The sequence below is a fragment of the Phoxinus phoxinus genome (assembly GCF_949152265.1).
Source record: "Phoxinus phoxinus genome assembly, chromosome: 12".
Lineage (NCBI taxonomy): Eukaryota > Metazoa > Chordata > Actinopteri > Cypriniformes > Leuciscidae > Phoxinus > Phoxinus phoxinus.
Genome location: NC_136887.1, coordinates 13,428,725 through 13,446,538, shown reverse-complemented (window position 1 = coordinate 13,446,538; position 17,814 = coordinate 13,428,725). Strand labels below are relative to the sequence as shown.

The following is a 17,814-nucleotide window of genomic DNA, read 5'->3' as shown; positions in this document are numbered from 1 at the left end:
CCTAGTGTTTTGTAATAAAGGCTTGATTTATTCATTTATTTCGTTTCATTTTATTAACAATTAAGATGCTGCATGTGTTTATCCAGTCTAATCGACTTGTGCGTCTCTCCCCCGACTTTCCCAACAAAAATCCCCCCGCCCCCCTCTCAGCAAATAGCCTACATAATAAACTGACATTACTGAGCTATATGCGTTTAAAAGTAGCCTAAAATGGCACAATGGCATTGCTCAGTTCAACGTGTTGGGAAATCGGGCATTTTGTCCCGCGTCAGCTTTTATTCAAAAGTTAATAACGCGCTCAACATTCAAAAGGTAAATAAGGATTTCCCTCTTTCATCTCTGCAGACTGAGCTTGTGCGTCATCCTCGCGCAGTTATTCAGCCAATAAAGTGCAGTAGACCTATGTATTTCATAGAACATTGTGTAGGCCTACTATATAAATGACAAATGTTTAATTGGCATCTTTATTTCAAACGACCCGACCGACCGCGACCCGAATATCATTAAAAATATTTTTGGATGACTCGTAACCGCGGGTGACCGCATGAGTCATGACGCGGAACAACATGGGTAACGTTAGAGGAGAATCTACGAATATTGTTTGTTGGGTAAACACCAGAAACATAAACCTATTATAAGCCACATTATACATGAACTACATCCACTGTATTTAGTCTATAGGACAGTGCTTTTGTTGTTGTTGTTTTTGTTTATTTGTTTGGTCAGTATTACAGTTGTGAGGCTAAAATAGAGTTGTATGTAATTTCTATATCTTGATGTTTACTTTTCTTGTTGTACAACAAGATATTGTAGTTTTGTTTTGCTGTGTGGCACAATCAGGCGAATCGTGTGTCAAACAAAGTTAATGAAATGAGTCTCAAATTTGGTGTGTAGTGTGTACTGTGTTTTCACAGAAGTGACAAAACGTCCTTTGATGACATCCAGAAACATTCTCAAAAAAAAAAAATCATAAATAAATAAAAATGCATGATTAACCCTTGTGCATTGTTCAAATTATCATCCTTTCGTTATGTTCGTGGCTGAAAACAGCCCCAACAGCACATAAGGGTTAAATAGCTAAATAAATAATTAATACTAAAATAACACTGGATTAATTAAGCCATTCTAAACTGTTTCTAGAATTCACATATTTTACGTTAAACTAAAGCTACCTTTTTGAAAAAGTAGCTATCTAACAAAGTAGCCTATTGATATATGATATTTTACAATCAATATGCTCAAGACTAATTAGCCTTCCTCGACATAAGTAGATTTGGTCTATTCATCAATGCAAATTTACTGCAACTGCTGATATGCTAATTGAATAGGATGTGGGAAAAAAAGATTTATTATATAAAATTTTATTACAGTTATATGAATTCATTAATTGTGTTTATTATATGAATGATTCATATAATTATGCATTTATATAAATAAGGCTATTCTATTATTATTTGTGAGTTGCACACTAATACATTGGATTATTTTATTTATTACAGTTTTTCTTTCACTTTTGTAAAGTGAAAAGTTAATATAAATTGTAGGCCTATTTTATTGTTTTGATTTAGAGCAGTGAATAACTGCTATTTAAAGATAATAGGGTATCACTGTTTATTGCTGATTTTAAAGCTTACTGAACTTGAAATGATTTGGATATCTACAGTTCTACATAAATACACAACATAAGAATGGCCCCTCTGTAATAATTGTGGCCCCTCTTGTGCCCCCCAGTTGAAAAAATCCTAGAATCGCCCCTGCATAATTTACCATTGCTGTCATGGCACAGCTGAACAACCACATCATCGGTGTTTAAAGGTTCTGGCATCAGATGGGTCTGGCTGAGAGATTACCGATTGAACCTATATGTTTTTAACGTACTTTCCTATTTAGTCAGTTGTGTTATATAGAGTTTATGTGAATATATAGGGTTTTAGAGATCAATGGCAGCACTTCTACAGAACAGAACCCGACAACACTATTAAACCACTGAGCGTTCGACAAGAAACAACACTGTTCACAGGTGGAGTGACTTACTTAATGCATTGCTTACATAAATTATTCAGCTGTTTACCTAATAGCCAATAACTCTCAAGAGCGTAGCGTTTTAAGCTTAAAGGGATAGTTCACCCAAAAATGAAAAGTAGCCCATGAGTTACTCACCCTCAAGTCACCCTAGGTGTATATGACTTTCTTCTTTCAGACGAATACAATAGGAGTCATATTAAAAAATGTCCTGGCTCTTTCAATCTTTATAATGGCCGTTTCTGTTTTGAAAGTCCATAAAAGTGCATCTATCCATCATAAAAGTGCTCCACACGGCTCCGGGGGTTAATAAAGGCCTTCTGAAGTGAAGCGATGCGTTGGTGTAAGAAAAATATGAATTTTTAAAACTTTATAAAGTTTAGAAACTTTAAAAAGCGCAACTTATGTGAGTAATACGACATACTGCTGATATTTACGCTACGCCATGACGCACTATACGCTACTTCTGACGTCACAAGCTGCGTAAGTAGACTGCGTTTGGCTGGAAGCTAGAATTTTACTTTGTAACGTGTTAAATATGGATATTTTTCTTACACAAACGCATCGCTTCACTTCAGAAGGCCTGTATTAACCCCCCTCTGTGTGGAGCACTTTTATGATGAATAGATGCACTTTTTTGGACTTCAAAACAGAAACGACCATTATAAAGCTTGGAAGAGCCGGGACATTTTTTAATATAACTCTTGATTGTATTCCTCTGAAAGAAGAAAGTCATACACTGCTAGGGTGACTTGAGGGTGAGTAAATCATGGGCTAATTTAATTTTTTGAGTGAACTATCCATTTAATGTTACATAGTAGTTACAGTGTTGCATAAATATAAAATTACATTTGTGATTCTATAATAATATTAATAATAATAATAAAAATAATACCATTATAGTTATGGCATAAATACAAATTATTAAGTTAATATTAGTTAATAATAATATAATATAATATAATATATAGGTATAATAATATAATTATAATTATATACACACGTTATTATTATGTGCAAAATCATTTTCATTATTATAATAAAAATATATATAAAAAAATAAAATAAAAAAATAAAAAAAATAGGTCAACATGAAAATAAATGCAAGAAAAATCCTGAAAACAATATAAGTTGACCTCTAGTCATGGCAAAAATTCTAATTATTAATAAAAAACCAACAACAAACTATTTCAGAATAATACAACTATTTATACATTATTACTATTATAAACCATAATATTATAATTATATATTTTATGTGTTTTTAATCATTTGTAAGAATTTTTTTTTAAAACACTGTCGGTTGACCTCTAGTCAGGGTGAAGATGATAAACAGAAGCATGGATCTGGTACAGTGAGAGAATCTGAGCTGGGTCAAGAAGGATGAAAAGGTGCAACACTCACAGCTCTCGATCTCCAGCGTGCAGTTCTGCTCATCCAGCGGATATCGCCTCAGGTCCATCATACAGGCAGCGGTGGTGGTGATCCTGAATGCAAAGCAGAGACAAGGGACTGTGGGGATTACTGACGCTTCTCAAGGACAACAGAGACAAGGCAGGGCTGGAGCAACCCTCCTCTATATAATCAGACCAGTCTCACATCTAAAGCTCAGTGTGACATGGAAAAGACCGGTGGGCCACAGCCTACAAATGGGTTGCAGATCTGTTTGGAATCGGATGGTGTCGAGAAAAATTGTTTTGCTATTCTATTATTCTATCAAATAAAAGATTTAATGAGCAAGTACGGGAGAGGTTTTGATGTTGACTTCAGAATGCCATAATCTGGAGTGGACAAAGTCCTCATTACCTGAAGTCTTCTGAGGATGACCAAACTGCTGCAGCATTTTCACAGGAAATTAAAAAGAGGTCTGGAAACTCAAATTTAATAGATGTCCCTGAACTTCATGTGGGTTGTTAAAACTTAATCTGAAGAACTGCTTATCGTTAATAATTTAGCTCACAATTCAATTCAAAAGCCTTTTTGCATGAATTCTGCAATGGTCGGGAGTGCAACTTTGTTTTCGAGTTTTTTTCGGGGGGCTTTTTCTTCTTGGCAGAGAAATGTGAAAGTATTCACCCTGGTTTTAACCAAATTGATCGCAGGAAATGACATTTAAAAAAGCAAGAAAAAAATCCATTTAAGGTCGGCGTGAAACAGAAGCTGCAATAGTCTTTTTTTCCCTGTTGTGATGAATATACGAGCGAAACGCTTTCGGAAAAATGTAGGGTGGTGCTTGATTTGGTCCTGGGGAATAGTTTGGATCGTAGGAAGTTGGGCGTTCTGAACGATCTGAATCTGAATGCCAGTTTGCAGTCAGTTGAGGAGGATATTTAGTCCCACCCTCCGCCGAGAGACGCACGTAATGAGGAGAAGAGATGCCGTTTGGAGCATGAATTTTAAAATAATGATGTGCATAGATAAATCATTTATAATAAGCACTGCAACATTCTGTAAAAAAAAAAAAAAAAAAGAAGAAGAAAAAAAGGAAGAATTGTCAGTTTTGTTTTCACAGTAATTTTACACACTCATTTTACACATCTACTTGATTTTGTGACATTTTAGAGTTTCAAAGTTAATTAATTAAGAAGTAATTCATTTAAAAAAATAATTAAAATATTTTAATGAGTAACATTTCTGTCAATCGACCTTCCTCAGGCTTACAAAACACATAAGGTGTGAGACTTTTGTGTATCATTGTACATTTGGGTGTAGAATTGTATTTTCGTTTTTTAAAATATTCGAATAATTTAGATTTTTCTAGTTGATATTGTAACGCACAATCATCCAACGCACCTATGATTGATTCAGGTGTGCGAGGCACTATGTATGTTTTGAATTTTTTGTGGGTTGCAATTTTTAATCATACAGTCAGCATTGTCAGCATACAGTGAGAACAAGCCTCATCTCTTTCTTTGTTCACAACTCTACGGTCATAAATCAGCATGCTAAAAAACATCAACACTCTGGAGATTCCTAGTGCACCAGTCGGCAATCACAATTCCACGGGAAGTGCTGTGGAAGTACTGGGAGCTCTGGGAAATCAGGAAATTAGGCCAAGATGGCAGAGGTAAAAATAACGGGCTATTTATAGGTCGCTACATCATCAGCAAAAAGTCTCTGTGCATTTCTGATGTCTAAAAGATGGATAGATTAGAGAGATATTGGTCCCTGTAGCTGATGAGGTGTGGTGTCTCTGGAAGTGTTGTTGGAAAGCTGTGAGAAGAGTTAGAGACACATGGAGACTCGATGTCCCTCAAGTTGATCAGCCTCGTTCTCCGTCTCTCTCATTTCTTCTATCTCTCGTTCTCTCTCTCTCGCTCTCTTAACATTGTTCACCCTTACTCAATCTCTCTCATCTCTGAACCCCTCTTTTATCTTCTCCGTCTCTTTCCATCTTCTGCTTTTCTTTCACTACATACAGTACGTCTCTTTTTCTCTGTGCTAGGGAAACCCATTGGCCGTTGTACCGGGGGCAATTTATAACAAACTACATTTCATTAATCATAAATAAGCTAGAATGATGATGCTTATTCAGCACATGCTCAATTCGGTTTTCCATCCATCTAAGAATGATTATATACTACCGTTCAAAAGTCTTTTTGAAAGAAATTAATACTTTTATTCAGCAAGTATGCATTTAATTGATCATGTGACATTATAGACATTTGTAATGTTGCAAAATATTTCTATTTTTAAATAAATGCTGTTCTTTTGAGCTTTCTATTCATCAAAGAATCCTGAAGAAATTGTTTCCACAAAAAATATGAAGCAGCACAACTGTTTTTAACATTGATAATATAATAATAAAAACAATATTTCTTGTTCAGCAAATCTTAATAAAATATTAAGATTATTTGAATATTCAAATATTAGAATGATTTCTGAAGGATCGTGTGACACTAAAGACTGGAGTAATGATGCTGAAAATTCAGCTTTGACATCACTGGAATAAATTACATATGAATATATACGACAATAGTAAACTGTTATTTTAAATTGTAAAAATATTTCACAATATTACTGTTTTTACTGTATTTTTCATCAAATAGATTCAGCCTTGGTGAGCATAAGATCATTCTTTAACAAAAGGATTTTAAAAAATATTACCAAACCCACAGTCGGTAGTGTATAACTGTATATATATATATATATATACTGTATATATTTCATCTAGTTGTGTACTGTTCTTGACATGCATGCTGATCAATATATTTTTGTAAAAAAAAGGATAATGGACTTTTCTTTTAAACACACATTATTCATGACAGCTAAAAGAAATAGTACCATATAAAAGGAGAAAACAAAGTAAGATAAATACATATTAAAGCAATGACATCATAACCTGGATGTGTGATCTTATGTGAAAGTGGGTTAATATGATTTATTTGTCAGGTGTTATAATTGCCCCCAACCACCCCAAATACTCTGGCTTCTTCTATTAAATCTTATATTATTCACTAGTCTTCCTCATTATAAGTCTATTAACTGTATAGTGCCAAAAATAGATGTTTATTTAACTAAAAGACCATAGGTATATTTGTAGTAGTCTGTCAGTTGGGAAGAAAAACTTAAAAATAGATTTTGCTCTCAGTCTCTCTTAATTTCTCTGCTCTCCGTCTCCCAGTGACCTGCTGCTTACTGGTTGATTTGTATCTGCCTGAAGAGGGCTTGGCTCAATATATTAAGAGCAGAAGGAAGCTAGGCCTGACCCTCACCGGTTTAGTGCCGCTTAACGCCTCTGGCAGCTTGTATCAGCTTGAAAAGGGTCTGATGAATAAAAGTCGGAGCTGTTTACTCTATAGTGCCATTAGACTGCTACTTCCCTGCACTGAAACCCACCAACACTGTGGTCTTCTCCTCCGCATACATTCAAGACCGCTTTCTTCACCAACACACTTGACTTCATGTATCCATCCATCTATCTATCATGGCCGGGCTGCAGCACTACGGTTTCCCCGTGCAACACACAGGTTCGTGTACGGGTTGGGTACAGACCCCGAGGCATCATGCGTTCCTTCATTCCAAACGACCTTGTTTACTAAGGCCTGTGCTGCAAACACACAACGCAGGGGTTCTGACTGAATTACACCGAGGGTGGCAAGAGGACGCGCTCAAAAACGCCGCAGTGAAAATCTAAGTCCCGAACTGGATCAAGGATTTTATACACTGAATTACTAGGATGTGATTTTCAAAAAGTGCAGCGAATGCTTGGATGGTGAAAAATGGTCTATAACACATATGACAATTGGTTGGAAAGGGAAGGGCTGAAAAATTAGAGGACTTGGTGACATCTGTGGACATGGAATGTCATTCCAGCAAATTTTGAGGAGAGATTAAAGACATGTTTTTTTCTTTAGACAAATAATAATGTGTACAAACTAACTAGGAATGTGACTTCCTGAAAAATATTCCTGTAAAGCATAGCATTAGCAACGCCAAGGTCATGTGTGAAATTCCTAGGGAATGCATGAAGTAGGGATGCACAGATATGAACATTTTGGCCGATACCGATAACTCTTTATATGTGAAAGCTGATAACCGATATATTGGTCGATAAATCCAAATCCAGTTTTTGAGACCCTGATTACAAAACCCAAAGTCTCACCAGTAAAAGCCATGTGTGTGGTGTCTCAGCTGAAGGAAATCCTCCATTATTTATCATTAAACATATATATTTAGCATTAACATTAAAATGCCGATACTAATATGGTGGCCGATATATCGTACATTCCCAGCATGAAGTGATACAATGTATACCTTGAATGCAATATAAGTCCCTTTGGATAAAAGCATAATGTGGCAAATGCAAAAAAAAAAAATCATTAAATAGGGTCAATTTAGAGTTCATGTTGAATTTAACCACTGAAGATATGTTTCTAAACATATATTTGCAGAAGCTTTTCTTATAGTGAAAAGCAAAGAAGGGAAGTGTCACATGAAGATCAGAGTATTTACTTTTATATATATATTATAATACATTTAATATATATTTCTTTGGTGATCCTGCTAAGCCACTATTGACAGAATCGGACATAAAGTGCAAGAGAAGGACGTGGTATTGAATTCTGCAGACAGTTCGGCAATTTTCCTTTCAGTGCTGCCTGTCCTATCTGAGTTTTCCTGCTGCACTGGTATTCACCCGCCTTTCCACAGAAAGACAGCACAGGAATGTGTGATTATACACAAAATAAATTATTGCTGGATATAAATAGGAGCTGTCCTATTCTGCCCTTAGACATCTTCAAGTCTCTGGAAAAATAAAAAAAAATAACACCAGCCGATGCACTTCACCTCCATATAATAGGCAACCTTTCTGTAAATGAGAATTAATGATCATGTCTCCATTTTTATTGTGTGGCTCATCCACTGTAAATGAGATGGTAAACAGAACACCTCTTCTTCTCTCAGTCACCATGTGTAGTCATTTAGATTTGCTTAAGTCCATTATATCCCAAATTAGTCGATTGCATTTAGACAAAAGTGGCCCTAACTGCACTGTAACGCTTCTTAATTGGGCCTAGTACATAGACTTGCTGAACACCTCATATTGTTTGTTTACCGAGTTATGTTGTGCTCCAAAATGCTGTGAATGTGACACATCGCAACACAATAAACCAATAACTTCTCAAACTCTACTTGCAAAGTTGGTTTAATTCAGACAGACGTCATTACAAACACTTTACTTAAGGCCTTTATGTATAATACATTATAATATATATAATGCATTAATTATGCCTTGTAATGCACCTTACAATGTATTGTATAATCTCATGAATAATTGTAACCCCATTTATAATACATTATAACACTTATCTACTCAATCTTACATCTTTGGAAAGTATAATGCATTAAAACACATGACAGACAACCAATTTCAATGCAACAAGGAATCTGCTAATATTATAAAGCATTTTAACTTTGGTTACAATTATTTATGAAAAGATATAATGCATTATAAATGTACATTAGTATGAATACCTTTATATTGCATTATACATAAAGGCTTGAAGTTACCAGGTCATTGTGTTTACATTTCAATGAACGAGTTCAGTCTCTCAGCCTAAGATAGCACTGACTGGTTTATATACATTCCACACAAAAGCAGAAGGTATTTTCTCAATCTGTCAAGTGATAATATGATGGATTTACACAACTTCCAGGAGTAAAGGCATAGTCTTTTTATTGGTTCGTATAGAAAAAAAGAAAGGTACTAGGAGTTTACTATAAAAGGTACTGTATGTTTTTGAGAAAGAACTAATGACTGAATTGAACGATGCTCAGAGTTTTGTTTGAGGCATCGGGTAGCAAGGATAATAGATACATAAAATACATATCACTTTGTTTTTTTATGTCTAAGCAAGTGATTCATGGCCAGAATAAATGTGAATCAGTAGCTCAAGAAAAAATGAATACTGTACTATGCATCAAAGAAAGTTTCTTGGTTTTTACAGGCTCCAAACAATAACAATTTCAATTTGAAACTAAATGAATATGAAAATGTCTAAGGCATAGAAAATGTTTTGACATTAGCCCATTGAAACAAGGACAACACAGACTGCTAAGCTGTAAAATGATTCAGTTGTTGTATTATGACTTGGAAATTGTATTCAAGCCTGTGTATTTTCATCTCCTGGTCGGTGTCTGCATTATTGGTTGAAGTCTTTTAGGAGCAAGATAATCAGATCTACCTGCCTGTGCTAAATCTTCAGACTGGGCTCTCACAGACAGTTATAGAGGAGCACTGTTATTTTCTTCTTCTCCTGGTAATTGAGGAACATGCTTTGGCAGGCTTAGTGGAGCAGGGCACCTACACGGACAACACACACCCCCACTCACCACAAACACACACACACACACACACACACTCGCAAACGCATTTACAAACCCAAAAAAACCCATCTTCCAACAGTCTTTTATGTCAAACTGCAACAGAGCACAGATTCTCACTAAATTTCAAATGTCACAAAAGAGAACGCTCTATTACTGCCTCCTCAACACATGCTCACACACACACACACACACACGCGGCCGCAGCCGGCGCTGTCTCACATACGAAAGTCTCCATTGACAAAGCAGCGCGCTGGCAGTCCCAGCAGCAATGTTCTGCGGGCCAGGTCACGGCACTCTCACACATTCCCATCAATGTTTCATCATGTGCATTTAGTGTTTCTGCACGCATTTTCTCTTTTGGGTTATGTAAAAAAGAAAAAAAGAAAAGAAAAAAAACCTTATGTAATTGGGCACTTACATAATGAAGCGTTATAAATTATATTTATTGATTTTGCTAGCTTAATAACAGTGAATTATCTGCTGCAATGCAGATTTTTAATTTTTAAGCACTCTTCTGATAAGGACACTGCTGTCAGGCTAAGGAACAGAAAGCACAATATGCAGCTTTGGAATTAGCAACAACAATTTCATCCCTTCTAAACATAGACACCGATGTTGAGTCATTTACACCGGCATAATGCAATCAGCAGCGAGAGAAAATAAAAACAGGCCTCAGAACATGTCGTGAGCGTGTTATGTGGGTGGATTGCAAATAGTTTGCACCAGCGCTCGGAGAGAATTATGAGAGGAGTTAAACGACCTCTGCCGAACGTGATTACCGGTCAGCTTCGGTCGATAACGACAGTGAAAATGACCTCAAAGGACGTACCTTAATCCGTACAGCACGGTGCCATCGGGGTGCAGGCGTATCATTCGGTTCTTGACTGTCACTCCGTGAACGAAGGATTTCTTATCGTTGAGGAAGTAGGTGTCGGGCACCCAGAGCTGGTCAGCGACGCGGTTATCCAAGGTTAGATTCAGAGGGATCTCGGTGTAAGACAAGCGCTTGTCTCGCCAAGCTTGCTGGAAATACATGGTCAGAGTGTAGTCCTACAAATAAGAGGAAAATTAGGATAATTAGGAAAAGAAGACTATTGGGAAAATACAACAGATTCAACAGGCAACCAACACTATAATGTTTGTGTTTGTTTACATCAATATTTAATATTAATAAGGCTGACGTTAATATTTCAAACCACACTGTAATTAATATGTAAGTATTTAATATTAATATTTAAAACCACAATGTAAAAAGTGGTAATCTGCAACTGTTACTTTAAGGAGCTTTCCCCATCCTGATCTAATCATTTAGTTTTCTTGGTGTATCTTATTGTAAACAATAAAAGCTCAACATTCAAAAGCCAAGGCTGCATTCATTTGATCAAAAATTCAGTAAAAGCAGTCATATTGTGAAATATTATTACACCTTAAAATGTTCTATTTTTCTACATATAAAAATGTTTTTAAATCATTATAATATGTTGACTTGGTGCTCAAGAAACATTCGGTATTATTATTTATCAATGTTGAAAACGAGTTGGCTGCTTATTATTTTTTAAATATTTAAATGTGGAAACAGGAACACATTTTTTTCAGGATTCTTTTGATGAATAGAAAGTTCAAAAGAACAGCATTTATCTGAAATAGAAATGTTTTGAAACTTGTCACTTTTGATCAGTTTAATGTGTCCTTGCAAAAGTTTAAAAAAAAAAAGTAAAAAGTAAAAGTATAAATGTCTTCAAGGGAAAAAAAAAATCTTACCCAGCCCAAACCTTTTTTTTATTTGAATTAATTAATTTAGATGTTACCACATGAAGCATATTATGACGTTTTTGGTCACAAAGTCTCATCAAGTCGCCTATAAAACAATAACTTCAATAATACAGTAACAAGCACATTTATGATCTATTTCATTAGTTACTACTAACTGTTGTTAAGCTGTTTTTATTAGCAGTCGCCTTCTTTCAGATCATTAGTCAACAAATTCTCGGTAAACACCGCAGATGGTGGCAGGCACGCAGATGCACCTTTTAATTTAGCCCAGCTGAGTGCTCGCTAAAACTGCCTCAGTCACAAATCACTTTGCGTTTCAAGTCATTACAAGTTCGTTCCGATTTGGATGTGACCAAAAGTGATGATGTCCGAGTGCGAGTTGTTTACTCTGTAATTAGCCCATCCATTTTCCCCAGTTTGACACATTCAGGCCGATTTTATGACTTGCTGCAATCATGATAGGCTGGAATTTTCACATTGACAATGTAATCAGCCAATCACAGCGAAGCATCAGCTGTTTGTTTATTTTTTTTAAAACAGCTTTACACACTATTTAAGCTTTTACTTAGTAATGTTTCTCGTTTTAATTCTGTACTGTCGATAATTTTCTCATCCGAACTGTTTTTGAGCAGGCACTTATCCCATGCCTCCTGGGATTAAAAGCCCCTGATTTTATCTTGGGTTTGTTTTGGGAGTGCTTTGGATGTGTTTATCAGCGTGGCCAGAGGATGAGGGGGCAGTGGGCTGGCTGAACGGTGGCAGGCAGTTTCTAGCCCCATATTTATCTCTCCGTGCTTCTCCAGCAGTGACCTGTGAGGGAACTCTTAAAACCGGCAATCGTCTTCTGCCAAAAATAACCAGCGCTCTTGATAAAGTTACTCTCAGGCATTAAAGGACAAACCCTCCCTCTGATTCAAAAGCCGCTGGAAGAACCAGCTGTGACTCACACTGTCCTGCATGTGCACTTTCAAACAGCCACTTCAGCATGAGCAAGCACACGCTAAACACACCTGCACACACACACGCCCCAATTCCCCATGACATATCCCGCACACATGCACACTGCCCGGCAAAAAAAAGAAAAAAGAAGAAGAGTAGCTGTTTGGATTTAAATAGGCAAATGCTTATGCAATGCTTCATGCATGTTATATGTTTGGCAACAGCTACATCACAACATTTATTTCCATCAAGAGGTGCATACATTTTTGGTCCAGATCTTGTATTGACAATGTAAGAGTCCAGCGCTCTGTAAAGTCTCCTCCAGCACATCCCAAAGACTTTCACTGAATTGGTCTTTTCACTTTAAGGTCTGGTGCCAATTTATGTGTGAAAATGATTCTTCATGATCCTCCCAACCATTCTTTCACAATTTGAGCCTGATGAATCTTGACACTGTCATCCTGGAATATGGCCATGATGTGTCTTCCTAACATGGAGCGTGTAGCTTTTCATTTCTTAAACAACCATCAGTTAGAGTTAGAAGAAATGCTGGCAAATATATAACATGCTACAAACATAATAATCACTGCAATAATGATCCAGACTCTTAAGCATTTGTCTATTTAAAACAAACAGTGACCCTTTTTTTGGCAGGGCAGTGTATAATACCACTACTTCTAGTTTTTGGTATTTTCTGGAAATTATTTCTGGAAATTATTTAAAGAGGACCAGTTATGCTTTGTCACAATATTAATGTGTGTTATGTTGCTGTTTGAGAATGAAAAAGGTTTGCAAAGTTACAAAGCACAAAGTCACTCCAAAGGGAGTTTTTCTATATATCAGTGCGCACTGTTTCCGAACTCGCTGAAACGCCTCGATTGTGGTCTTGAGTTTTCATCCAGGAACGAACACGTCACAATATTCCTCATTTAAATAATTCCAGCCCAAGGCACATGCAAAATAAAGGGGTGGTTGAGTTGAGTTAGTAGTGTGTTGAAACTGCGTGGTTATTATGGTCAGAGTGACATTTCTGAAACATGCTCAAAGCGGTGGACAAATCACAACACACTGATCCAGCCGACCAATCAGAGTGCTTTTCGTAAGGATGGGCTTCACAGAGACAGAAACTAAACAATGCGTTACTGACAGACTGGGAAGAGAGGTGCTGCAAAAATATTAAATGTGTGAAAATAATGTTTTTTTTCAATGTTCAAGCATAAAAACCTATTCTAGTGAACCTCAAAACCAAAATCAAGGCACTGAAATAGGGCATAATATGGCCGCTTTAAAAAAGAAAATCCTTTATGGAACTTTTCTGATAAGAAAATCCAAATTATACTGATAAGAATCCAAATTATTGATGATAAAGATATGACTACATAAAACTTCTAATGAGCATGCAGATGGTCCATAGTCAGTGGTAGAGCTCGGCTCACATAATTCCCCCTGATCTTTAGCATCTGTCATTATGCATAGAGTAGGTTAAAGATGGTGCTGAGCATCTACACTGCAGGTTCCCCTCAGGAGAAGCAGCTGATGCCTTGGGCGACAGAGTCACTTTAGCCACCTCAAACCCTTAAAGAGATAGTTCACTCATAAATCAACATTTTTACTCGCTCTCGTGTGCTTCCCGACCCATTAGACTCTCTTTCTTGTGTGGAACATCACAGGTGATATTTGAGAAATGTGTTTTTGTACATTCAATTCAAAGTCAAAGTGTACAAATATTGTTTTGTTACCAAGTTTATTTAAAAAAAAACTTATTTCGTGTTCCGCAGAAGTAAGAAAGTCATACAGTTTTGGACTGACATGAGGGTGAGCAAATAGAATGTTCATTTTTGGGGGACATTCTATTAATAAATTCCATAGATAAATGTGTTACAATGCATTATTTACGCTCATGTCGTTTCACTTAAGGTGCATGTGCATCCCATTCGACCGTAAATGCTCTGCGAAGTGGATTTCACAGGGTTTTCCGTCATCTTAAGTAAGATTGCAACGCCGTAGAGAATTAGGGAACATCGAAACATCACGTCACAGGAAGTGTAGAGGGAAATTTACACACCAGTAATTGCACATCATTCCAGCACTTGAAGTTTGACTAAAATAAACGCAGTAAAAATGATTTGAGGCTTCAGCATTTTTATTGACTTTAATTAGTCCCAGGTGTGGTTTGTACACGGTTGTTTGCGGGTATAAAGTGTGCCAGATGTGACAGTTACAATCCAACTATTATGATTACAGTTATATAAGGGGGAAAAAAACACATTTAATATATCCAAATTATGTTTATTTTCATTGCAAGAGACATTTATCACTCCGTTTAGCATTTACAAATATGACAATTTATTAAGTATACTAATAATAACTTAATATTTATATAAATACACATGAATGTGTTACATATAAAATGAAAGTATGGTCATTTATATAACATTTATTTTCAGAAGTATATTATGTTATCATTCCTCAAAATTCTCAAAAATAGGCACTCAAATGGTGCTTGACGGGTGTTTCAAATGAACACATTTTGTAAAGTGAACTGGGGTATGAACCAGCTTTATATTCCTTTGTGCAAAACAAAAAGAGGTGTTTTGAAGAATATTTATGCTGCTCTCAAACACAAGTGAATGTGAACCAGCATCTTTCAAAGCACCATAAAAGCACCATAGGCCCTGTTTACACCTGCTATTAAGAAACGTTTTCGTCAACCCGATCACAACGGTGTAAATAGGGTCTAAAATGTTTTGAGCTTGTCCACTTCCAGAGGTAGTCAAAAACACATTCAACCGGATTGCTTTCATTGTGTACTGTGTACATTGTGTACCACAAAAGACTGTCTACTCTGCCTACTGACCACATGCGCTAAACATTATGGGAAGCGCGCTAGCCTGACGGGATATAAACTTTGTCCGCTGAAATGTCATATGTAAATTGGGTGAGCTTTTTTCGTCCATTTGATCAAAAGATCTGAAAAAGCCCTACATTTACCCACCCATAGACCCTCCCCTCGAATAAATCAGGACAGAAGTGGTTGAAAGTGGACAAAAGAGACGCATTAAAACACCAGGTGTAAACAGGAATGTCTCTCCCGCGTCTACTCGTGATCCGATTGGCCAAAACGCATCTTAATGTACCATAAAAGTGATCACATCTTTCACATCTTGAGAAGTCAAACAATAGTTTTGCCTGAGGTAAAGACCATGAAATATATATTAACCATGAAATATACATTTAATGTATATTTAATGGTTACAACAAGCCAAATTTGAATATGCACAATATTCAAATCGCATTAATGAGGTACATTTGAGTCTGTTCCTTACAACAACAACAACAACAACATCAAGTTTCAGAAGACTTGAAATACAGTTCCCAAGATGTATGGACCATTTTATATTTGGAACTTGACAAACCCAGTCATGGGCAACGTGAACATTCTGCTAAAAACTCCTTTGTGTTCCATGGAAGGAAGATCGCTCATGTTTGAAACAGCGTGAGGGTGAGGGTATTATCAACAGAATTGTATTTTATGTATAAACTATCCTTTTAAGAAAGAATGAAGATTTGTGCTATGCATGAAGAAATGTTTTGATGATATTTATGCCTAATGGTATTTCGCCATTCTGAGCTTTTTCATCCTACCTATAGTGTTCCAGTTGGATGATGAAGTACAATAAAACAGGAGTGCATGTAGCATATGTTAATGTATTACAGTTACAAATCATATGGGGGGAACGGCAGAAAAATGGGGAAAAAAAACTTTCTGTAGATTAACATTTTGAGGAAAGAGGTTAAATATACAGTTTTTTTCCCGAGCGAAGTGTGGATGCCAGGGTACAGAATATGGAACACCTGGGCTTGGAACTTTCCTCTTGGCTTCAGTGCCAAATGTGAGCATAATTACTATGGTCACAGATGGTAGCAGATGCCTCTTTGGGCTCTGTTTACTCTTCTTTGACATCAATAGATCTCAAACCGAGACGCAAACACACAGCTTCTGCGAGCTCACATGCAACCGAGTGGATTTTTCCCTCTCTGCTAAAAGAATCAGGCATGAAGATAGAGGTGCAAGTGCATTGGCACATTGACATAGAATGGATTTTAGAGACATGTAAATTTAATATCTGTTGTTTGTTTTTTACCAAAAATGAAAATTCTATCATTTACATGATTTCATATGGTAAAAGCTATTCTTTTCTAATCGATTACAATGCAATAGGATCTGAAGCTTTCAAGTTTGAGGAAGGATGCAAAGCAAAGGTGTGACCATTAAATTATTCAAAATGTATTATTTTGTGTTCCACGAACAAATGAGGTGAGTAAAAAAAAAAAAGACAGAATATTAATATTTAAGTGAACTAAATAATTTTGAGAAGCAGAGAGCAAAAAAAAGCCTCTGTTAGGTTGTGATGTTTAATCATCGTTAACAGAGCTGAAATTTGCAAGTGCAAATTAATTTAATCAAGGGCGTCTCTAAATCTGCAGCATAAATGTACTAATTAAGGGCGCATTGGTTATGAATTCTTCATGTGACGTGGAAAATCATCAACTAAAGAAGTCTCAGACACAAGAAAAAGCTGTCTTTGTATTCAATAAAACTATTCTAAAGTCATTGGATCGAATAGGATCTGCCTTCACAGTTTAACTCTCGTAGCCCCTATTTAAAAACCAGCAAACCAGGGCTCAACAATAAGGATACAAAAATAAAACATGATTTGTTTCAGTTGGGTCAATGAAAAATGTTGGCAGAGCATGTACAAATCAAAACCATGAAGGACTAGGCCAGCAGGAAAAAAAAATCCTTATTGTTGATCCTTGCCATAGCATTATTTACAGCAAAGCACTGCAAATCTGTGGAACAACCTTATGTAAGATAAAGTGAGGCATGCCAGCTCTTCAGATGGATACCCAGATCGATAGATCATATTGAGATTGTGACAGAATGACACAACGTCATTTGTCGGGTCTCTCCCACTGAGCTGACACTGAAGCAGAGGCTGCTGGGAGTTCTCCATTAAGCCTGTCACAACCCAAATCCAACACTCATCACGTTCAGAAGACACACGTCTCCACTGCACGGAACCCATTTAAAAACAGAAGTCATGCAAAATTAACATCTAGCAAAACATGATTCACTTTTTTTCCAGGCATTGAAATAAATGGCATTTTCCAAGAATATGGTATAGGGCCTGAAAGTTTTTCTTTCCCCGCACAAATAGTCAGTGAAAGGAGGTGCTTAGAAAACAA

At 36.4% G+C, this 17,814-nt stretch overlaps 1 protein-coding gene across 1 annotated transcript in view; it reads right to left on the bottom strand.

The window, feature by feature from the left end:
• gabrb2a (gamma-aminobutyric acid type A receptor subunit beta2a) overlaps positions 1 to 17,814 on the bottom strand; it is a 47,524-nt gene that overhangs the window by 18,785 nt on the left and 10,925 nt on the right. The window contains exons 4-5 of the mRNA XM_079631556.1: positions 10,682 to 10,902; positions 3,427 to 3,509 (exon numbers count right to left, since the gene is read on the bottom strand). Coding sequence (XP_079487682.1) covers positions 3,427 to 3,509; positions 10,682 to 10,902 — 304 coding nt within the window. The remainder of the gene's footprint in view (positions 1 to 3,426; positions 3,510 to 10,681; positions 10,903 to 17,814) is intronic.